The sequence below is a fragment of the Lonchura striata genome, chromosome 17 (assembly GCF_046129695.1).
Source record: "Lonchura striata isolate bLonStr1 chromosome 17, bLonStr1.mat, whole genome shotgun sequence".
In the NCBI taxonomy this organism is placed as follows: Eukaryota; Metazoa; Chordata; class Aves; order Passeriformes; family Estrildidae; genus Lonchura; species Lonchura striata.
The window spans coordinates 8,501,555-8,520,735 of NC_134619.1; the positions used below are offsets into that span (position 1 = coordinate 8,501,555).

The 19,181-nt window shown below is 45.2% G+C and overlaps 2 protein-coding genes across 2 annotated transcripts; one reads left to right on the plus strand and one right to left on the minus strand.

The window, feature by feature from the left end:
* The first annotated feature begins 81 nt into the window (after positions 1 to 81).
* On the plus strand, positions 82 to 7,561 carry CCNDBP1 (cyclin D1 binding protein 1). The gene is made up of 11 exons (XM_021540899.3): positions 82 to 199; positions 297 to 356; positions 1,022 to 1,101; positions 1,703 to 1,784; positions 2,232 to 2,328; positions 2,583 to 2,656; positions 2,954 to 3,030; positions 3,654 to 3,907; positions 4,292 to 4,352; positions 5,320 to 5,366; positions 5,716 to 7,561. Exons 1-11 carry the CDS (start codon positions 133 to 135, stop codon positions 5,822 to 5,824), a joined length of 1,008 nt encoding a protein of 335 aa, XP_021396574.1. The 5' UTR covers positions 82 to 132; the 3' UTR covers positions 5,825 to 7,561.
* On the minus strand, positions 6,584 to 16,154 carry EPB42 (erythrocyte membrane protein band 4.2). Its single transcript, XM_021540898.2, has 13 exons — positions 15,906 to 16,154; positions 14,221 to 14,406; positions 13,308 to 13,538; positions 12,612 to 12,730; positions 11,804 to 11,926; positions 11,261 to 11,435; positions 10,840 to 10,978; positions 10,363 to 10,466; positions 9,814 to 10,056; positions 8,670 to 8,984; positions 8,062 to 8,222; positions 7,690 to 7,823; positions 6,584 to 6,839 (listed from the first exon to the last, which is right to left on the minus strand). The coding sequence occupies exons 1-13, from the start codon at positions 15,913 to 15,915 to the stop codon at positions 6,689 to 6,691; spliced, it is 2,091 nt and encodes a 696-aa protein (XP_021396573.2). The 5' UTR covers positions 15,916 to 16,154; the 3' UTR covers positions 6,584 to 6,688.
* Between the last annotated feature and the right edge of the window lie 3,027 nt (positions 16,155 to 19,181).

Here is a 19,181-nt window from a genome sequence, read left to right on the forward strand (position 1 = left end):
GTGGGGCGGGGCTCTGTGGGGCAGGTCTCTCTGTGGGGCGGGGCTGTCTCTCCGTGGGGCCGCTCCAGCCGCTCCCGGAGCGGACGTGACGCGCTGCCCGCTCCGGGGCCGCTCCGGGGCCGGCCCGCAGCGATGGAAGCGCGGGAGCCGCTGCGGGACGTGCGCGGGGCGCTGCGGGCGGTGCTGGCGCGGCTGCGAGGTGCGGGCCGGGGCCGGGGCCGGGGCCGGGGCCGGGCGGGGGTCGGGCCGAGCCGGGCCGGCTCCCCGCGGGCTGAGCTGTGTCTGTGCCGTTGCAGAGGGAGAGCCGGGCGAGGGCCGAGAGCCGTTCGAGCTGCCGCGCTTCTGGGACGCGCTAGGTACGGGCGGGGGCGGCCGGGCCGGGCCGGGACTCGGTGGGGGCCGGGGCCGGGTACCCGCGGCGCCGCTCCGCGGTAGGGCCGCTGTCCCCGGCGGGTCTGCAGCTGTGGGGCGTGCCCTCCGCTCGCGGAGTCACGGAATGGGCAAGGCTGGAAGAGACAGAGCTTTAAGATCAAGTCCAACCGTTAACCCAGCGCTATGTCTGTAAGCCCTAAACCACGTCAGCCTCCTAAATATCCCCAGGGTTAGTGACTCCATCACCTCCGAGGCCAGCCTATTCCAGTGCCTGACCACTAACTCTGCTCACCAAGCGCTCCAAGGTGTGGCAAAGCAAAGGCCGGTATTGAACTTTTCATACAAGATTTATAAAGGTCTCTGTTATAGCCTCCTGGCACATCCTGGTGAAGAGGTCATGAACCAGGATGCAGATTGGGCTTCTGGCTATCACTACCAGCCAAGTGAGAAAAAGCAGACACAGGACACAAGCAACATGCATGGCACAAATGCACCAGGGAATTTTTCTTTGTGGTTTATGTTTTTGTATGGCTTAGGTGTAATGGTAAGCAAGTAGTAGGATCAGAGGTGCTGCTCATCAAGCTGCTCTGTTCTTTTATCTTTTACCTGAGTTTCTTTCTCTTCTTTTGCTCCCATTGGATTTTTTTAGGTCAGACATTCCAAGTAACATCACAGGAAGCTACAAAGCTGAGTCTGGCATTCTCAAGGCCTCCACTACCTTCTGCAGAGGTGAGAGAAAGCCTCGACAGACTGTGAAATTGCAGTGTGTTTGCAAGCTTCAGGTATTTCTTGATTCATTTGACTAAATGGGTTGTGTACTGTAGAGGGTATTGATAGAATCCAATAACTGCCCAGAGAACAAATTTCTCTAAGGTAGGGAAATATACTAAATAAAAATGTTCTTGTATTCTTTCACAGCTACAGCTCATTGTTGATGGAGATAGATTATTGGAGAATACAGACCTTAGGTTTAACAAAGAATATGCAATATTTTTGCTATCAGTGGAGAGAAGTTTATCATACAGGTGTTTGGAGGAGAGAGAAGAAAATACCTTCATTCAGAGTAATGATCTAAGTTACTTTTTCTTCTCTGATGAATAACCACCACAGCAGGAGTGTTTTGTTACTAAATCATGAGGCAGGTTGAGATGCATACAGCTTGCTTATGGTGTCTTTTTTTCGTGCTGTGTTTGTTTCTCAAGCAGACTGGCCGTTGTTATTTTCCCTTTTCTCGGAGCAGTCTGAAAGCCAGTGATTGTTTGTGAGGATTTCTAAATGTGGTGCAGATGTGTGTTACTCATGGGTGATCCTTTTGCCTCTCCATTTTCAGAACTGCCGGAAGCTGAGTGAGGATGTCCAAAATGCCATCCTTGCAGTAGCCACGGTGTATTACTGGCTACCCAAGGGCCAAGGTGAGATAATGACAGCAAGGCAGTCACTGCTGTATAGGATGGTGGTTCTTTGACCACCACTATGTAGAAAAACTGAGTGTTTCAGAGCTAACGAGTTCTGGAATCAGCAAGTTTTCGTTAGCATGGTATCCCATTATCAGCTGTTCTGTAGACTTTGAACGTGTTTATGAGTGAGGTACTTGTCTGTCTGCTGCTGCAGTTTTCCATCTGTGGGAGAGTGATAATGTAGGAAGTTGTGTAGTTGACTGAGCATTGAAGTTCATGCAGTGTCGAAATCCTTGTCCAGAGTTTTTTTTGGAACTGGGAAGCATTTTCCTTTCTTCAAATGACTTCATTTATACAGTGTATCCACACAAACAGAGCAGTCTGTGTGTTCATCCTCAGCACTTGCTTCCTGCCAGTGCTGACTTTGTGCCAACTTTCTTGCTCTTTCTCAATCTCAACCAGGTACTACTCTTCGGAAGATGGTTCGAGATGCTACCACTGAAGTAGTGGAAGGGATGATCCAACTCACAGACACAATTCTCAATGCTCCAGTGGAGAGGTTGTAATTTTCAATTGCATGGTTCTGTGATTTTTTTTTAAATTTTTGGGAAAAAGGGCAAGAAAAAGTTGCAAATATGCTTGTTAGGAAGCAGCAAGACCTTTACACGGACATGCCATACTAGTGATAAGCTGGTTGGTGACGTCTTTGCAGCAGAACTTTTGCTGGTGTTTATCATCAGAAAATTTAACCACAGTCTAGCACAATGCTGTTATTGACTCTAACCTTGAGGGTTTTGTTTTGTTTCATTTCAGCTTGTCTCAGGAACAGCTAATATCAACTGGAGGTGTGTGGGAGGCCTGTGAGCAAGTGTCTAACCTGCCACGAGGTGAGTGTTGTAAATGCAGAGCAATAGCACTAGGACGTATTGTCTTGGAACATCAGTAGCTTTTGCAAGGACATTCCAGCTGGTACAATGAAGGCTGAATGCAGAATAACTCAAAAACCTGACTGGTTTTGAAATGTATAAGCTTGGAAACCAGGTCAGATTATTTGCCTGACAACAGTGCAGCTCTGAGCTCTGCAAGAAGTTTGATCCTACAGTGATTGCAAGCCTAGATGGAGGTTGTTGCACACTGACTGGAAACAGTGAGGTGCCACAGTTTTTGTCCTTTTGCTTTTGCAGATAACCAGGCAGCAGTTGTGTCAGCTCTGACTTCATGTCTAGGTGTGGTCAAGGATGCTGTGGAGGAGATGGAACAAGTAAGGAGGCCCCTAAGCCTTAGAGGAACCTGCAGTGGTGGATTCATAGACTCAGAATATTCTGAATTGGAAGGGATACACAAAGATCATCAAGTACAGCTCCTAGCTCTGCACAGGACAACCCAAACAATCCCACATATGCCCGAGAGTTGTCCAAATGCTTCTTGAACTCTGGCAGGTTTGAGGCTGTGACCACTTCTCTGGGGAGCCTGTTCCTGTACCCAGCCACTTTCTATGGTGATTCAGTGATGGAACACAGGAATTATTTTACATACAGGCTTTAATATAAATTTGTTCTGACATGACATAGATTATTGTTTTATGCATGGATTTTAATGACTTCTTAGTCTCAAGTCTGGTTTACTTTGTATAAGATTTTTGTAAAGCCATGTCCTGAACTGGCGACAAGGGAGGCAATTTAGGATCATGTAAAAATTCACCAGATTATTGCTGTTTGCACTGTTAGAGTGGTGGTTTTTCTTAATTCAGTCATTTTAGGATTAAACAACTGAGATTTCTCCTTTAATTATTTATATGATATCTAGATTATGTTTTCCCTTTCCTCCTGGGTATTGCTGGAATTGATGTTAGGCTCTGGGTTTTCAGTGCCTCTGTGTTCTCAGGCACTGGTGGAAGGGCAGGATCCCTATGGGGACATCATGGAAGATGAAGAGCTGGGCTTTCGGGGAAACAGAGACACATATTGGTCAGAGGCTGACCGACAGCTGCTCAGCTCCTGCATGGGATTGATGAAGGCTTCTAAAGCTTGCCTGAAGAAGGTCTTGGCTGCAGTGAAAGCCCATGGCAAAGCTGATTCTCCAGAGCACATTGCACAGCTGGATGACCTGGCAGACATTGCTAATGAGATCAGCCCAAGGTAAGCAGGGTTCTCCCCATGCTGTTTGTCCCTCTAGAGCAGTCTTGGTCTTTCTTTGAGGTCTTGATGAGGAGTAGGAAGATCCTCTGTGATACTGGAGCTGTGAGCAGGTTGGGGACACAGATGTGGTGGGAAGGCTGTTAAGCTGTTGAGGGTTGAGTAGGTCAGGAGAGAAGCATAGGGGATGGAGCTGTGACCACATCTCATTCCACAGTGAGGGGGACACACAGGTGACAGAGAAGGCAGTGGGAAGCATCCTGTAGGTACAGTTGACATCTCACTGTTGTTCCTGAGCTGCATTCAAGATGGGTGCAGGCTTTGACCAGGATCTGTGAGTTGTGCTATCAGAACATTTCTTCCTTGCTCCCCTCTTTTCTGTTGTAGTGTTGATGAGCTGGCACTGAGCATGTACCCACCTGTGAACCCGTTGGCTGTGCGACTTAACGTGAGTATCTGCAGTACTGATACCTCAGTATCTGAGTATCTGCCTGTGGGACAGTGGCCTGGCTGTGGGGAATGGGAAGAAAACAGATTGGAGGGGTTATATGGCTTCACAGAGAGATGGGTGCTAGTAACTGCCTCAGAAATAATTTCTAAAGGATGAAGAGTGCCCTTTGTTCTTGTACATTTAACTTCCTTCAAGTGGAAACAAATTCTTCATCTGTACCTCTTCAGGGAAGAGCATGGCCACTTAAAACTTCAGCTCTGAACTATAACCCATAGGGATTTCCAGTGATACAACCTCAGCAAAGTGAGTCTAAGGCTGCCTAGGTACTGCAGATGTACTTCTTTCCTTGGGTAGTGCAGTCTTGCTCAAATAAAGTTATCTATGAAGTGAATAACTCTTACAGTGAGTGTATTTAAACACTGAAACAAGCTGCTTGGAGAAGCATTGGAGTCTGCATCTTTGGCAACACTCAAAACTTGACTGGGCAATGCTCTGGCAACCTGACTGAACTTTGAAACATTCCTTGCATCATAAATCAAGTACAAATATCCTCCTATATGGGATTTCTTTTATTCTTAATCCTAGTTTCATGCCTTTGGCCACTGGCTTGATTTTTTTGGAATAAAAAAATAATTACTTAATATCAAATTGCATTAAAATCCATCACTTGCAACTTTGTACTTTAATATCAATTACTAATTTCTAATAGGCTGATTTTTTAAAGGTATTTAATGTATGCTTAAAAAAATAGCCAGTTTTTTTTACGTGTCAAAGCCAGGAGTAGGTTGGGAGACACTTTCAGCATGGCAGTGATGGATAACTTCATTCTGCATCAGGATCTATGGCAGTTTTATTCATTCTTGACTTCTGTGCATCCCTATAGTCCTCTTTATTTTCCAGTACTGTTCAGACCCTACTTTTCCTCACATTTGGCTTACCTTATTTCCCTTTTGTTTCTTTCTAGGCTGCTAAGCTGGCCTCAGTATTAAAGAAAGTCTTAGAGATTGCAAAGTGAGTATGAGCTAGTTTTGTAAGTGTGTGTTCCCTGCTATGAAGGTTGATACCTTTCTGCCTCATGTCAAAGATGACTCATTCCTAGACAGTAGATGCTGGCATTTTGGAACAATGATGATGTTACCTAGTTAAAAAGGGATGGGAGTAAGAAAAAGATGCTAGGGATGATAGTGGTTCCCTTGTTTTGCGTGTGGGACTGCAGACATGAGTGTGAGCTCTTCCTTGCTCAGAGCGCTCTGGGGCTAGAGCAGCCCTGTTTTACTGCTGTGGTTCACAATACCCCTATGTTGCTTGGATGCATGACACACCAGGAGGCTTCCCTAATGAATTTCCTCCACTTTTGCAGGACAAGCCATGTATGTCCACCATCAGAGGAAGGCTGGGTGCAGTTTCTAAGTGGTGCTGTGGATCACAACATGAACAAAGTCAAGAACTTCACACAGGGTCAACTTTAACTCTTCTGTGCCTACAAGTGTTGCTGCCACTGGCCCTGGCATTTACATTTCCAGTGACTTTGCTGTGCTTCAGCTGTTTGGAAAATTATGAGAACAATGTAGGAGAGAACTTCACTGCTACTTGGAAGAACTTCTCCAGAAGTTGCCCTTTGCCATGGCAGAAGGTGTCATTTTGCTTGGATTCTTGGGATGATGCAGTGCTGCTTCTTAACATGCCCCATTCTTCAGACAACTACTGCAGGGTTCAGAGAAAAATAAAATATTGCTAGATTTACATTAGTTACTTTTATCTGTCTTCAGAGGGCAAAGGATATATACAGAATGAAAGGGTCATGCTCTTTTGCAAGCAGCTCAATGAATAATTATAAAATGTGCTGCACTGCTGCTATTTCCTGTCTAACCTTAGAGAGCAGTGAATGAGCTTTCTCTTTATTTTCTCAGAAAGCAGCAGAAAACACTGTTTACTCCCTTACCAATGTCAAGGATCTACAGGGGGAGATATCCCCCTATATATATATCCCTAGAGACATGCTACATCTATCATCACTTTAAGGTTCCAGGATACCTTTTACTCTGTCACAGGTAGGGCAAAAGACTTAAGCACTGGTGGGCTCAGCACAAGGTGTGGTGAGAACTGCAATGTCTGCTTCAGCATTCAACCCATCTTTGTCACATTGAGGTTGAACTTTTAAAACTGGGGAGTGGATGTGGTGGCAGATGGGAGAGAGTTGGGTTTGTGCAAATAATCAAAATCTGACATGTTTTTAAATATGACTTTTATTAAGCTGTTAACATCTATGCTTGCCAATGATCAGGGCACAGATCATGGCCACTCTTTTGTAAGGACCTGTTCTGAGCTGGGCCTCAGGCAGCTGCAATGTTGGTGGTTCTGTAGCTCTTCAGGTTCTGGAGCTGGAGGCAGGTAAGACGTGCAGTGAGTCTTCTGGGCCCTGCTCGAGTGGGGGTGAATGGGATTTGCAGCTCTTGAGTGCTTTTAGCTTGCACAGAGCCCAGCCTGAAAGGAGAGAAAGGATTATACAGGAGTCACCCCTCTTTGTTTTTAGTTTCCTGTGTCTGGGACATGCATTAGCTAGACAGGAATGTGGTGCCAAAAAGGAAAGGAAAAAAGAAATAGAAGAAAGCTGGTAGTTACTTGAATTATCACAGTAAAATTCATCTAACAGTAGAGTTGAAAGTCTCCATGGAGACATCTAAGGGGACTTTGTCCTACTGCAGCTTCTTTGTCATGTGAGGGTGAGCATGCCCCTTTGGTGGCTCTTGGCTAAGTCACATTTGCCTGGTTCTTCAGTAGAGAAGGGGAAGACACCACTGTCTATTGTTTACAGTGAGTAATGATGGAAAGATGTCATAAACAGTACAGTTTTACTCCACCTAAGAATGTTCAGGTTGCTCACTAGAAAGTAATTGATTTCTCAAGAGAAAATAATTTCTAAATTTCATAGCTCATTTCAGTGACTTCTAACTTTGTCTTGTTTTATGTGTGTTTCTGGCTAAGTCTTGGGACGTTTCTCTGGTTGTCCTTTTTGTTGGGAGGAGGTTTTCATTTTGCTGTCTATGCCTTTGATGTTGAAGCTTTCATAGATGCCATATTGGCTTCAACTTAGGTATTACACATCTGTTTAAAGTTCTCTTAGCTGGCTTTTCTCCATTTCAGTGTGAAAATCATCTGTATTTTGTGTAAATAAAGGATGGAATGCTTGGGGCTTTCATGCCATAGTGATGCCTTCCTACCATGTTCTTGCCTGGTTATTTTTGAAACAACCTTTCCTGTTCAAGGGTTTCTCTTGCTTGTATTGTGTCTCTTTTTCCATGTGCTGCTCTTGGATCAGTCAGTTTGCACTTACCTGTAATTCCTTTGTCTGTAAATGAGCCCTCGCCCTGCGACTGCTATCACACACTGCTCCAGGGGTTCTGTAAGGGGGTTCTGGAGGCTGATCTTTGCTGTGCTTGGCTCATACTGGACCATGTTTTCTGGGAACTGTTGAAAGAAGCAAATGAGCTGAAACTGAGAGAAGATGTATTCTTCTCTGATTAAAGGGAGATGTGTGATTTTTGCGTTTGCCTGAGCTGCTATTTGCCAGAAGAGGTAAAGTCCAGTTTAATTTCTGCTCTGGTTTCTCAGAAAGCCCCTGAACCCAGCAGAATTGTTTTGCTGCTTATGACTATGAAAGTGGTTTTCTCCCTACTGCAGTGGCAGAATGGCAGCCCAGTCTTACCTCAATGGTGAGAGGGGAATCACAAAGGCTGATTTCTTCCTGTGCCAGGTACATGTAGGAGGAGTCCTCGTCTCTCAGCACAGCAGTCAACCTGAGCAGGTGGTTCTCTCCCAGCTCTTTTCCAAACCATGTGTAAGGCACAGAGACCCGCAGGTTATTGACTGGAACGGAGTGGTGAAATAACAGGTGATGAGTGCAGTCTGGTCTTTTCCTGCATGACACCTAGGAGTGTTCAGTGCCCAACATTATACTAAAAGCTGCAGCATTTAAATGCTTAAGTGACCCAAAGTGGATTTGCAGATTGAAAATCTCTAAGGTGATGTTGCCAAAGTGTTTTATTTCACAGAATGGGTGAGGTTGGAATGGACAATAGTGGATCATCTGGTCCAACCTCCCTGCCCAAGCAGGGTCATGACAGGGTACATGGCATAGGATTGTGTCCAGTTGGTTCTGGAATATCTCCCATTAGGGAGACTCCACAATCTCTCTGGGAAATCACCTAGAATCAACTAGGTTTACAACCTTTTGTAAACCTAGGGCTAGGAGAATTTCTCTGAAATGAGAGCACTAGAGGACTTTTCTAGCCCTGTACCCCGGAGAGACCTTACCTGAATTGCTGTGGAGGTTAAAATGAAACTCTTCCTTCCAAAGTTGGGCAATGGGCACACCATTGTAATGCAGAGTCTGGATCCCAGCTACCAAGTGAGTAGCCTTTTCTCTATCACTGTTGTTAAACACTTCAATGGAAAGTGTAATATCTTGTCCCAGTTGCAAAGAACTACTTGACTGGAAGTGGATGAAAAGGTTGAGTGGCTCTTCCAGAGCAGTAGGAATGAAGATAAACTGTGTGCTGCTGCTGGTTGTCTCAAGTTCCTTCATATTTCTATAGGCTTTGTCAAGTACTTTTTTTTCCTGGAGAGAACCTGTCACAAAAAAAAAAAAAAAAAAAGGAAGCACATACTTTGCTACTCTTTCCTGTTTACTAGTGAGAAGCAGCAGGAGAATGGCATTGATTTTTCCTGGTAGTACTGTAGATAGCTGTTTCTAAGAGCATAGAGAGAGATCCTTTTGTGCTTCTGGTTGGATCAGTCTGACAGCTTCAGCTGTCAGGATATTCACTGGATGTGCCTGACAGAGTCTACTTGGGAATAGTTGTCATAGTTTTTAAAACACCTTGGTGCTAGCATCTCTCTGAGTAGAGGAGGCAACTGCTTTTTTGTTGCTGTAGCTAAGACACAGTTCCATGTTCTCATGTGTAGAAAAGTTGCAGTTGTCTCCTGCAGCCATGGAGACAACAAGCCACAGCTTAAGATGGGGTGGTATGGTTGAGCCAGGGAAACAGCACTCAGAATCTGAAGGGGAGCTACTTGTTGAGGGAGTGATTTAGGCAGTATCTGAAAATACAACAGTCCTTTTGAGAAAGCTGGAGTCTGAAATATATCTATCCATGTTTATATTACAGAGGTAATGGGAAGTGGACGCACAGAAAAGGTATTCCAGACATGGAAGTGCTTGGTGAACAAACAGCTGGTCTTCCAGACACCTCAATGCCATTAAGCAGGGTGAAGTTTGGGTGATGACCTCTGCTTTGGCTCTGTAGACAGAGAGAATCAGGTGTTCTAGTGCCACTGAAGAAGGGGAAGTAGTGAGAAGTGGATGACCCTGATGCTCTGGTTTGGCTCTGCTCTAATCTTTTACTCCTGACTTGCAATAGTAACAAGGAATGTGCTCAGCCCTGTGTCTGCCCCATACCTTCAGGGTACTTGTAGTTTTGTGTGATGTCCTCACAGCGCTCACTGCCCACGCTCTTGGTGCTGATGTTGTTACCAGTGTATTTTGTGCCACCAAAAGCTGGCTTGAGGGTGTCATCTGCCTTGTGTATCCAGACATGACACTTGGCATTGATGGCAGCAAAGAAGTAGCAGACATCATAATCAACTTGTGTGTCACCTTCCTTGATGGCATGAACAGGGGCTGGCCCACAGAAGGACAGACCTGAAGAGAAAATGTGGTCCAGTTCAGAATCAGATGCTTTCCCAACTAAACCCATCCCTAGTTTAGATCTACACTGGTGAAGTATCTTGTTTAGGAGGCCATTAGGAAGCAGTGATAGAGCTACATAAGCTGTACAAACCATGCAGATAAATTATAATTTTGTACCTAAAGTCAACAGGGTGAGTGAATGCCTGTCTCTTTGCATCCTTCCACTGGAAGATGGGAAAGGAGGAATATTGAATGGTTTTATTTGCCCCTGCTTCACTTCCCCCTTGCTCTTGCTCAAGCCCATCTCTGGTATCTTACCTGTGCTTTTTTCCTGGCAGGTGGCATCCAGTGCCTGCCACCCACTGTACTTTGGTAGCAAGTCTGACCGAGCCATCCAGCATTCATTCCAAACATGGAAGGTCCTGCAAGAGGCAGCGTCATGAGCTTTTATCAAGGGACTGAGCCCTGAGGTACAGTAAAACTTTTGCTAAGCTGGTTTATGCTCCCTTGAAAGAGTTCAGTTCATATTGAGAAGAGCAGAGTTGTGTGTGGAGAAACAAGTGGAGCTTCTCCAGCTGGACTGGGTTGTCATTCTTCCTTTGTGGGCTCTAGAAATAGGGCACTCTTGAGTTTGGGTTGCAGCAGTTTATCAAGAACAGGTCTTGTAGACAGGATCTCAGCTGAGCTGTCTCCTGTCACCTCCTTGCAGCTGTTTTACTTCTTTCCCCCATGTTTCATTTCCCACATCCAAGTATTGCCTCAAATTCTTGCTTGGGCACTGCCATATGTTCTTACCAGACACGAGCACTGTTGTCCTGCGTGAGCAGTGTCCCATCTTCATCATAATACTCATCCACACTCAGGCTGCTCTTGGTGTTGTGAGCCCATGTAAAGCCAGTGACCACCCTGGTAGGAATTCCCAGGCACCTCAGAACTGTGCAGAAGAGAGAGCTGTGAATCACTTGTGCACCTGCCCTAAGGGTATCTCTGCTGATAGATGTAGAGCCTCTTCTGGTGCTAGGCCTGTCAGCAATGGCACCAGGTTTGCTGTTTGGACTTTGCAAGAGGCATTCCTCCCTCAGGAAATAAGATTTCCCATGTGCATTCAGTGAATGGATGCACTGATACTCTTATCTCAAAGGCAGTGATGCAGGGTGTTGATGAAACTAAAGATCTGCCTCTCACCTGAAGATTAAAGGTTGTAGCAGCACTGTACCTGAACACAGGACTGCAGCAAACACCCAGCACCTCCCGTAGCGGACGGGCTGGAATTTTGATGCAATCCACTGCTGGAGGATGGGGCTGCTTCCCAGCCATGTGGAAGGGGGAGTCCCATTATCGTGTTGCCCTGGCTCGTATTCTGTCAGGCTTCTAAACTCATTGCAGTTCACCTGCAGAAAAGGAGGAGAGAAAGATGTATTAAGGAATTGCCTCTCTTTGGTAGGTTCACCTGATCCTGTTTGTGGAAGCTACTCCAAAGCAGATGAAACCAAAAGGATTTTTTTTTTGTGCAAAGCATGAAGGTCATAGCTGAGCAGGGGCAGCAGTGTCCTCTGAGATTTATTCAGTAAGTGCAATTTCACTGCGGAGAGCCTCCTGCAGCCCTACTTGTCTGCTGAGGGAGTATCAGGACAGGCTGGAGATGGGCAGGAGGTGTGTTGTTTGGAGCAGGCTTCCTCTTTGGTCAGTGGTTTGGCCTGACCTGGGGTTGAGAAGGTGCCCCCTGCTTGGGTCAGGGGCTGCTCTCTGCCCTCCTTACCATGGCAGCAACTGCTCGGCAGACATGGACGGGGTTTTTGCGCTGGGCAGGATCCTTTTCTCTTTGGAAGTGCTCCCCTAGAGCCAGCAGCATGAAGCAGATGTCAAGCATATCCTCTTCAAACTGAAACAAGAAGACATCACTTCAGGAAATTCTCCATGAACTTTTGTTCTCTTGAGTCCCTACAAGGGTTTGTGACTGTGCAGATTGTTTCTCCCTTTCTGCTGATAGCTTTAGGTGGCTGTGAAAGAGGGCTCCAGGCAGAGATTTGCAGGGGGGGCTGAGGGTAGACCTCCAACTTTTTTGAAGGTGGGAAATGTATCAGCATGATACTGTGTTCCCTGATTGAGGGAAGCTGATGCTTTTCTGGAGCACTTTCTAGGTTGGCACATAGATACTTTTATGATCTGCTGGCATGAAAGTGAAATAATCACTGGCTATGTCAGATGGCCTTAGACAAGCAGAAAGATCTTCTTGTCCTCACTTTACCTGTTATATAGAGACAGTATTACTGAGCTCTGTTAAATGATTTTATACCTGTTGATGAAATGAAGGCACATAAAACTCAGATACAGATCAATGCATTCCTTTATAGAGGACAGTCTGAGAAGGAAGCTACAATTACATGTGCTGGGTTATAGAATGTCATACACAGCTGCCTGTTCTCCTGCACAGGAGGTAGTGGGTGCAGAGAGCATGGAGACGAATAGAACTCTTTCATCAGAGCATCTTGGACACACCAGATATATCCACCTTTCCTCTGCTGGTGTCTGGAAGAGAGCACAGACCTATTGGACCTCTTGCTTACCTGACTGAAGTCCCAGGGTTGGGCTAGGATTGCATTTTCAGTCCCCTGGTAGATGATGCCCTCTTGGTTTAAAATGTACTCCTGTCGCTGTGCCTCATTAGCCAAGAACACCTCATCATCTGGATTAGAGAAAAAAAGCATCAGGAAGAAAGCATTACTGGTCTCAGATGCACTTGCATCTCTCATGCATTAGCAGCAGATTTCACTATGCTTTGGCAGTCCCTGGCATTCTGCCCTGAAAAAATACCACAGATTTTGAATCAGACAGGAAAGAAGAATTTTATTTTCATCTCTGTTTCCTTGTCTGAAAAGTTCCTCTGGACCCAGGCTGTTGCATTGCTGGCTCTTCTACTCTCCTGGCTGGTAAGTTCTAATACTAAGAAAGATACAGTGGCCTTAACCACACCAATTACAATCTTGACTTATCCTAATATCTCTATTATAGGAAACACTAAATCAGTCTTTTTCCCTAAGCAGAAGGACAGGGCTCTTGCAGTGGAGTACTCCAGGGAAGAGACAAAAGTGCTGAGGCAGAAAACTTTGAGATTTATGAGCCCCTACCTCTCTCCTGAGTTACTGGAAGGAGCACTGGGTGAGTCAGCCCCAGCCTTCCTCCATGGAGGCAGTGCCACAACTCCAAGGTTGTTTGTGTGAAGTGACTGATCCCAGCCTGCCTTCCTGTTTCTGACCACCTACCTTGGCACCAGGGATTAAAGAGGAGGATGAAGCTGCCCAGGAGCTGAGGGGATTTGGAGGCACGAAAAAGCAGAGTGTACTGGCCAATGGGGGCATTGGCAGGTGTGTTCACACACAGGGTCCAGAAGTTTGGGTCCTGTTCCTCCACTGCTGCACTCCACTGCTTCTGGTCTCCCAGGCTGGAGATGGGAAATTCAGCCTGGATTTCATCTGCTTTGGAAGAATGTGACCCTGCAGACAAATAAATCTGGTTGTATTTATTCCAAACCTTGTGTTAATTCCTCACCTGTGCAGACTGCAGGGACCTTGTCTATCTCTGGAGCCATAGCTCTCCTGTGAGAGGGTCTTGACCCTTTAGCAGCTTAATGCCCATTGAACATTGCTAAGGTCAGTAATGCACTCAGGTCTCCATGCTTGGAAGTGAGATGTGCTTTCCATAGATTTGTAGAAACCAAGAATGGCCAGAATGGTGCAGCCCTGCTGTTCCTGTGGAATTTATTGACTTGTAACCAAAGTCACAGCCCAGTGCTCACAATATGGTAAAACAAGCTGGGGCTGAAAGCTGCTGCCTTTCTCAGGGGTCTCACTAGAAAACACTCTAACAGAAAAACCTGTGACAGGCCAGCCAGGTTTGAACATTCCTAACCCCAAAAGCCAGAAGAGACCCCATGAGTATTTTGCAATCATGGAATAGTGAAGCTGTATTGGTTATTGTGTGCAGTGTCCCTTCTGGAAGGGATCTGGTTGTGACCCTGCAGCAGCTGGAGACTCTTCTTTGCCTTCCATAAACAGTTCACTGGCCTCACATCTAAATTTGGCACCCCTGCCCAGCTCTGGAGATGGCTTTTGCCCCCAGCTCTGTTCTTCAGGTGGGTGGAGGAGCAGAGCTCTGGTAGGTTTGTAATGGCAATACCTGTCTGTACAACAAGGAAGGTTCTCTTCATCTGCTTCAGGTAGTTGTGTATTGGAACTGAGAAGCTCACAGTGATGGTGAATGGCTGTCCCCGCCTCACTATGAGCCTTTTAGTGCTGATTTCTTCTGTGTGGTGGCTTTTGTTATTCTCTGGGATCATGAAATCACATTTTTGGATGCTCAGACCTGTAGTATGAGAAGATAGAGAATGAGTTTGGGGCTGTGAGCTGCCTGCAGTCAGGCCCTGAGCCACATTCTGGGACACAAACACCTGATGAGGTGTTTCTCCACCCAGATATTTTCCCCCTGCCTTTGAGACTTTCTATCCAGTAATGGTAGGGACCTTCACTCTGAGCTTGGTTGTTCTGGTGTTGAGTGACTGTTGAGCTGCCTTTGCTTATACCTGACATCATTAAGTGCACTGGTGCAAACTTTGCTGCTGGTTCAAATGCACAGGTGGTCAAACATCAGTTTTCCTACTTTTTACCACATTAGTTGACAAAGCCATGCAGGTGACAGGCAAGATCCTCCTTCTCCTCCTCCTCCTGTCTCCTACACAGGCTTTATACACATCATATGTGCTTCTGTCCAGCACCAGGAGACAGAAAAACATTGTCACAGCTTCAAGCACCCAGTTACTCCCTGTTTTATCTCAGCCTTTATCTCAGGGATCATCCTGACCTTATTTACCCCATTGGCTGGTAGCTCATCACTAAGGTCCTTGCCCCTGTGGCTGTAACTGTTTCCCTTTATGTGACACATGCTGTCACCTACCTCCCCTTGCTGACCCATGCTCCTCCCTCTCTTACAGCTAAAAAAATTGAAATCCACAGGGCATTTCTCTGCTATCTAAATTGATTGCTCCTGTGCTAAAGCCATAACTGCTCTCTTTGCAGATTTCACCATTCTGCTCTCTCCTGATGTCTTGTCCTGTCTTGTCCTCTGCATTGATACCTTCTCCCGTTGTGGTTGTCCTTTCTCTGTTTGTTGGGGACTCTTGCTGGATTGTGTGCTTTGTTTCTCTTTTCCCCATTTTTCTGCATGTGATGTTTTCAGTGAAAGATTCTGGTCCAGCTTTCAAATCCCATCATGGCTGTCCCAGTTCAAAGCCCTGCACCAGTTCAGGCCTTATGGAGCCAGCTCTGACCTCATCTGTTTTCTCCTCTGTGATGAAGATGTCTATTCTGTCTGTCTTGTAGAAGAGTGAGTGATGTGGAGTCTGGCTCCCTCTCCATCAGATGACTTTTCATGGATCTTATTGTCACTTTTTTCAAGTTTGCCTGGAACCTGGACTGTCCCTGCTCCAGGGGCTCAAAAACTTTGTCATCTCTCTGTTTCAGTTGTGTAGTCTCCTTAATTCCTCCCACCCCCTCATTCCCTATGCTGAGGATTCACTTACCTTTGCTTCCAGGCCCTCACCTGTCTGCCTTAGCTGCTTCTTGCTGCTTCTCAGACTCCTCTCAGGCATCAATACCAGCTTTTGATTGCTGTGCCTTTTTGTGCAGTCTGCCATGCAAACTGAGCTCCCTAAGCCTTTGGAGCACTTGGCTCCTGCCCTGCAAGCTCAGCTCTTCCACAAGACTCATGAACACTGTCTCGGAGCAAGAACGGTTGTCTCTTCCTGACACAGCTGGCTTCCTGACACAGCACAGTGCTTGGAACTAACCAAAATGATTTTTGCTTACCTTGGCCCATGGCTGGTTCTGGGTACCATGAAAATATTCAGCTTCTGCTTGCTCTGGTGGGCAGTGGCTCCTTCTTCCAGCTGTCTTAAAAACTGTCCTCTTGCAAAGTTGTTTGCTTGATTTCTTTGTACAGGGTGGGACGTGGAGTTGCCACCTTTCCAGCTTATCTGCTGTGCAGATGTTGAGGACTCTTTTATCTCTCAGACCACACTGAAGACAGGCTACAGATGAGGTGAAGTTCCACAGTGGGATGTGGAGCATTTAGAGACAGCCAGTGACAATTCTTTCAAGGAGCTGTGCACTGAGGACCCCAGAGTAGGAAATGCAAATCTTCATATGGCTCTAAGCAATGCACAGATGCACTTCCAGTGTATGTGTTGGAGAGCTGCTCTCCAACATTGACCCCAAGCTGCTTAGATCCTAAACCCTTCAAGGAGTTTAAAAATATAGTCAGTGCATCTATTGCTCTTGTGCCTAATTCAGAAAAGTAAAACCATTTAAAAATGAGAAAATTTGTTAAAAGGAACAGCTAAATTTGTGTATCTTAATTCAGATTATTTAAAAATACTGTGCTGGAGACTTGGACTAAGTACATTCCTAAAGTTGCTGTAATATAAAAGGAATGTCACTGGATTGATAATACTTGGTCAAAAGACAAGAAATAAGATATCAGAAATTAACAGCTTTCACTCTGGAGTGAGTTATCAATAGTTTTGCAGAAACCTATGATCTCCAAAAAACTCAAAAATAATTTGAGAAGTGGATTACATAATATAGTCCAGTGAGTTTGGTGGTCTTCTTAGTATTTCTGTATTAAACTTTACAATTGTTTTATATACAAATGTTTTATATGTGTCATTTAAGCTAGAAACAAACTCTTTTGGGTTTTAGGCTTTTACAGCATAGCCTTAATTGATAGATTCACTTTCACAGAATAATTGCAGAGTGGTTGAGGTCGGAAGGGACCTCAGAGGTTCATCTTGTCCCATCTCCTGCTCGAGCAGGGTCACCAAGAGCTGCTGCTCACCTCTTGCAGTGACGAGCCCAGCTCTGGCACAGCACTGCAGGTGTGGCCTCACCGGTGCTGCATAAAGGCAGGAACCACCTGCCCTGACCTGCTGGCAGTTCTTTACCTGAGGCAGCCCAGGATGTCATTCCCTTTTTCGTGGCATGGACACACTCCTGCCTTGTGTGAGCTTTGACTGCTCTGGCTTTATTACAAAGCCTGGTGGTCACCAGATTTGCAGAAATCGGCAACATTAAGCAAAACATTGGGAAAATCTTCAAGAAAATTCTGTATTTTTTGTCAGCATACATTGCTCAATGTCAATTATATGTGAATTTTGTATATGTCTTGAACTTGTTTTTTATATAAGGAGCTAAGCACAGTATGTGATGGCTGATTCATGCTCTTTCAGTCTAAGCAAATTTTAAACCAAGTGATTGTGCTCAAACTTCTGACTTTCTTTGCATGATCAATATTGTTAAATGCACCTTTGCAGTATATGTATGAATTTTGAACCTCTAAATCAGAGTGGTTTAGTTACAAGGAAATATTTATCCCACCATCACTGCCTTGTAATGGCTGTGTGTACACACAGTACCATCTCTTGGTCAAATTGGCAACTGCAAGTAGGATTTCCTGCATAGGATTTCCTGCACTTCAACTCTGAAAAGAGACCTTATCGTCCCTTTGTGTCTTTCTTGACACTAAAATGGGCTAAAAAAGCCCACGGAGAAGGTTAACACCCAAAAGAGACTTCTGCATGTAGTAGTCAAGTGTTTGTACTGGCATTCCATCTGGTGAGAATGGGCCCCCTGTCCCCAGGCTGCCCCTACATCCAGAGCTGCCCCATCCCAGGTGCAGAATCCAGCACTTGCCTTTGTTAAACTTGGTTTTGTCACTTCTCTATCCACTGCATCCCTGATACTTGTTTTACAGGTGCAAGCATAAATCCATAAAAACTTTATTACCTTTAAAAATAGAAGCTTAAAGAGTTTTGTGAGCATCTTTAATATCTGTGTCTCTCTCTGAATGTAGTGACCAAAAATTATATACACCCTTTTATTGTGTCTACATTTCCAGCTTTGATGTGGGATAAGCATGAATTAGATATGAATTTTTATTTTGAGGGGAATTTCTTGTTGCTTTAGAACAACCAGAAATACTTATGGTGTGCCTTTGGTTTTGTCTTTTACAGTGACCAGCGCCCTCCACATTCAGCACAGGAGAGTGAAAGACCAAGAGGTAAAGCAGTGAGGCTTTGGTGGCAGATCAATGTGATTTGAAACCAGCAGCTTTGACTATTGATTTTTTTTTTTTTAAATGTGAATCTAGAAACTTAGAAGAACAGAATGATAGGGAGAAGCATTCACTACCCTGGAGGCTAATTTCAGTGTTTCAAGACCAATTCATGGCTATGAACGTGCCATATCAGTGAGTGCTCACTGGATTTTTTTTTTTTTTTGAGTTATTAGACTGGAATGAGGGCTGGCTGGGTCAGCCTCGTGGGCATGATCTTATTTAAACTGCATATTTATAAAGAAAAATACTGACAATTAGCCATATTTTACTCCACTGACTCCCACTGACTTCTGACCAAGGGCTGTGTAAAGATTGCAGGTTTGAGAAAAGCAATTTAAATCCTTCCTCGGGCCCTTACATGTTTTTCTCTGTAATAATCATTAGCCTAATTGAACAGTTGTCTCATGGCTCATGTAGGAAGAATGTGTTTCTCCTGCGTGGCACTGGCCAGATCTGCATTTTCACACTCAAAGTGAGCTGGGTGTGGTTGCTGAGGGCAGAGGGAAATGCTGAGGCTGTGAAAACCCAGCCAGTGTTGCAAAGCTTGGCACTTGGCACAGGCTCTGCAGCGCTGGTTTCCCTTTGAACTGAAGCCTTCCTCTACAGGTACTTAATTAGGATGAGGTCATTCCAAGCTCGTGTGACAAATACTGTCTGAAATAATTGCCTGGATTGTGTTTAAGAAGGAATACTGAAGGAATTTGAATGTTTTGGCTGTACTGTGTGTTAAATGTAATGTCAGTCTGCATTCTTGGAAAATTTAATGAGATTTTCTGAAATACCATGACTACCTCAAGGCCTTTTCTGAAGCTAGTGGTGGATTGGTATACCCTGACTCTCCAAGATCCTGCAAGACTTAATTGATAGGTGCAAAGCTACCTATTCTCCTCTCCTTTGCCTGGAGAAATCTGAATTCCTGTGTGTATGTGTGTGTGTGTGTGTGTCCTTTTCAACCTTCATTCCAGTCACTC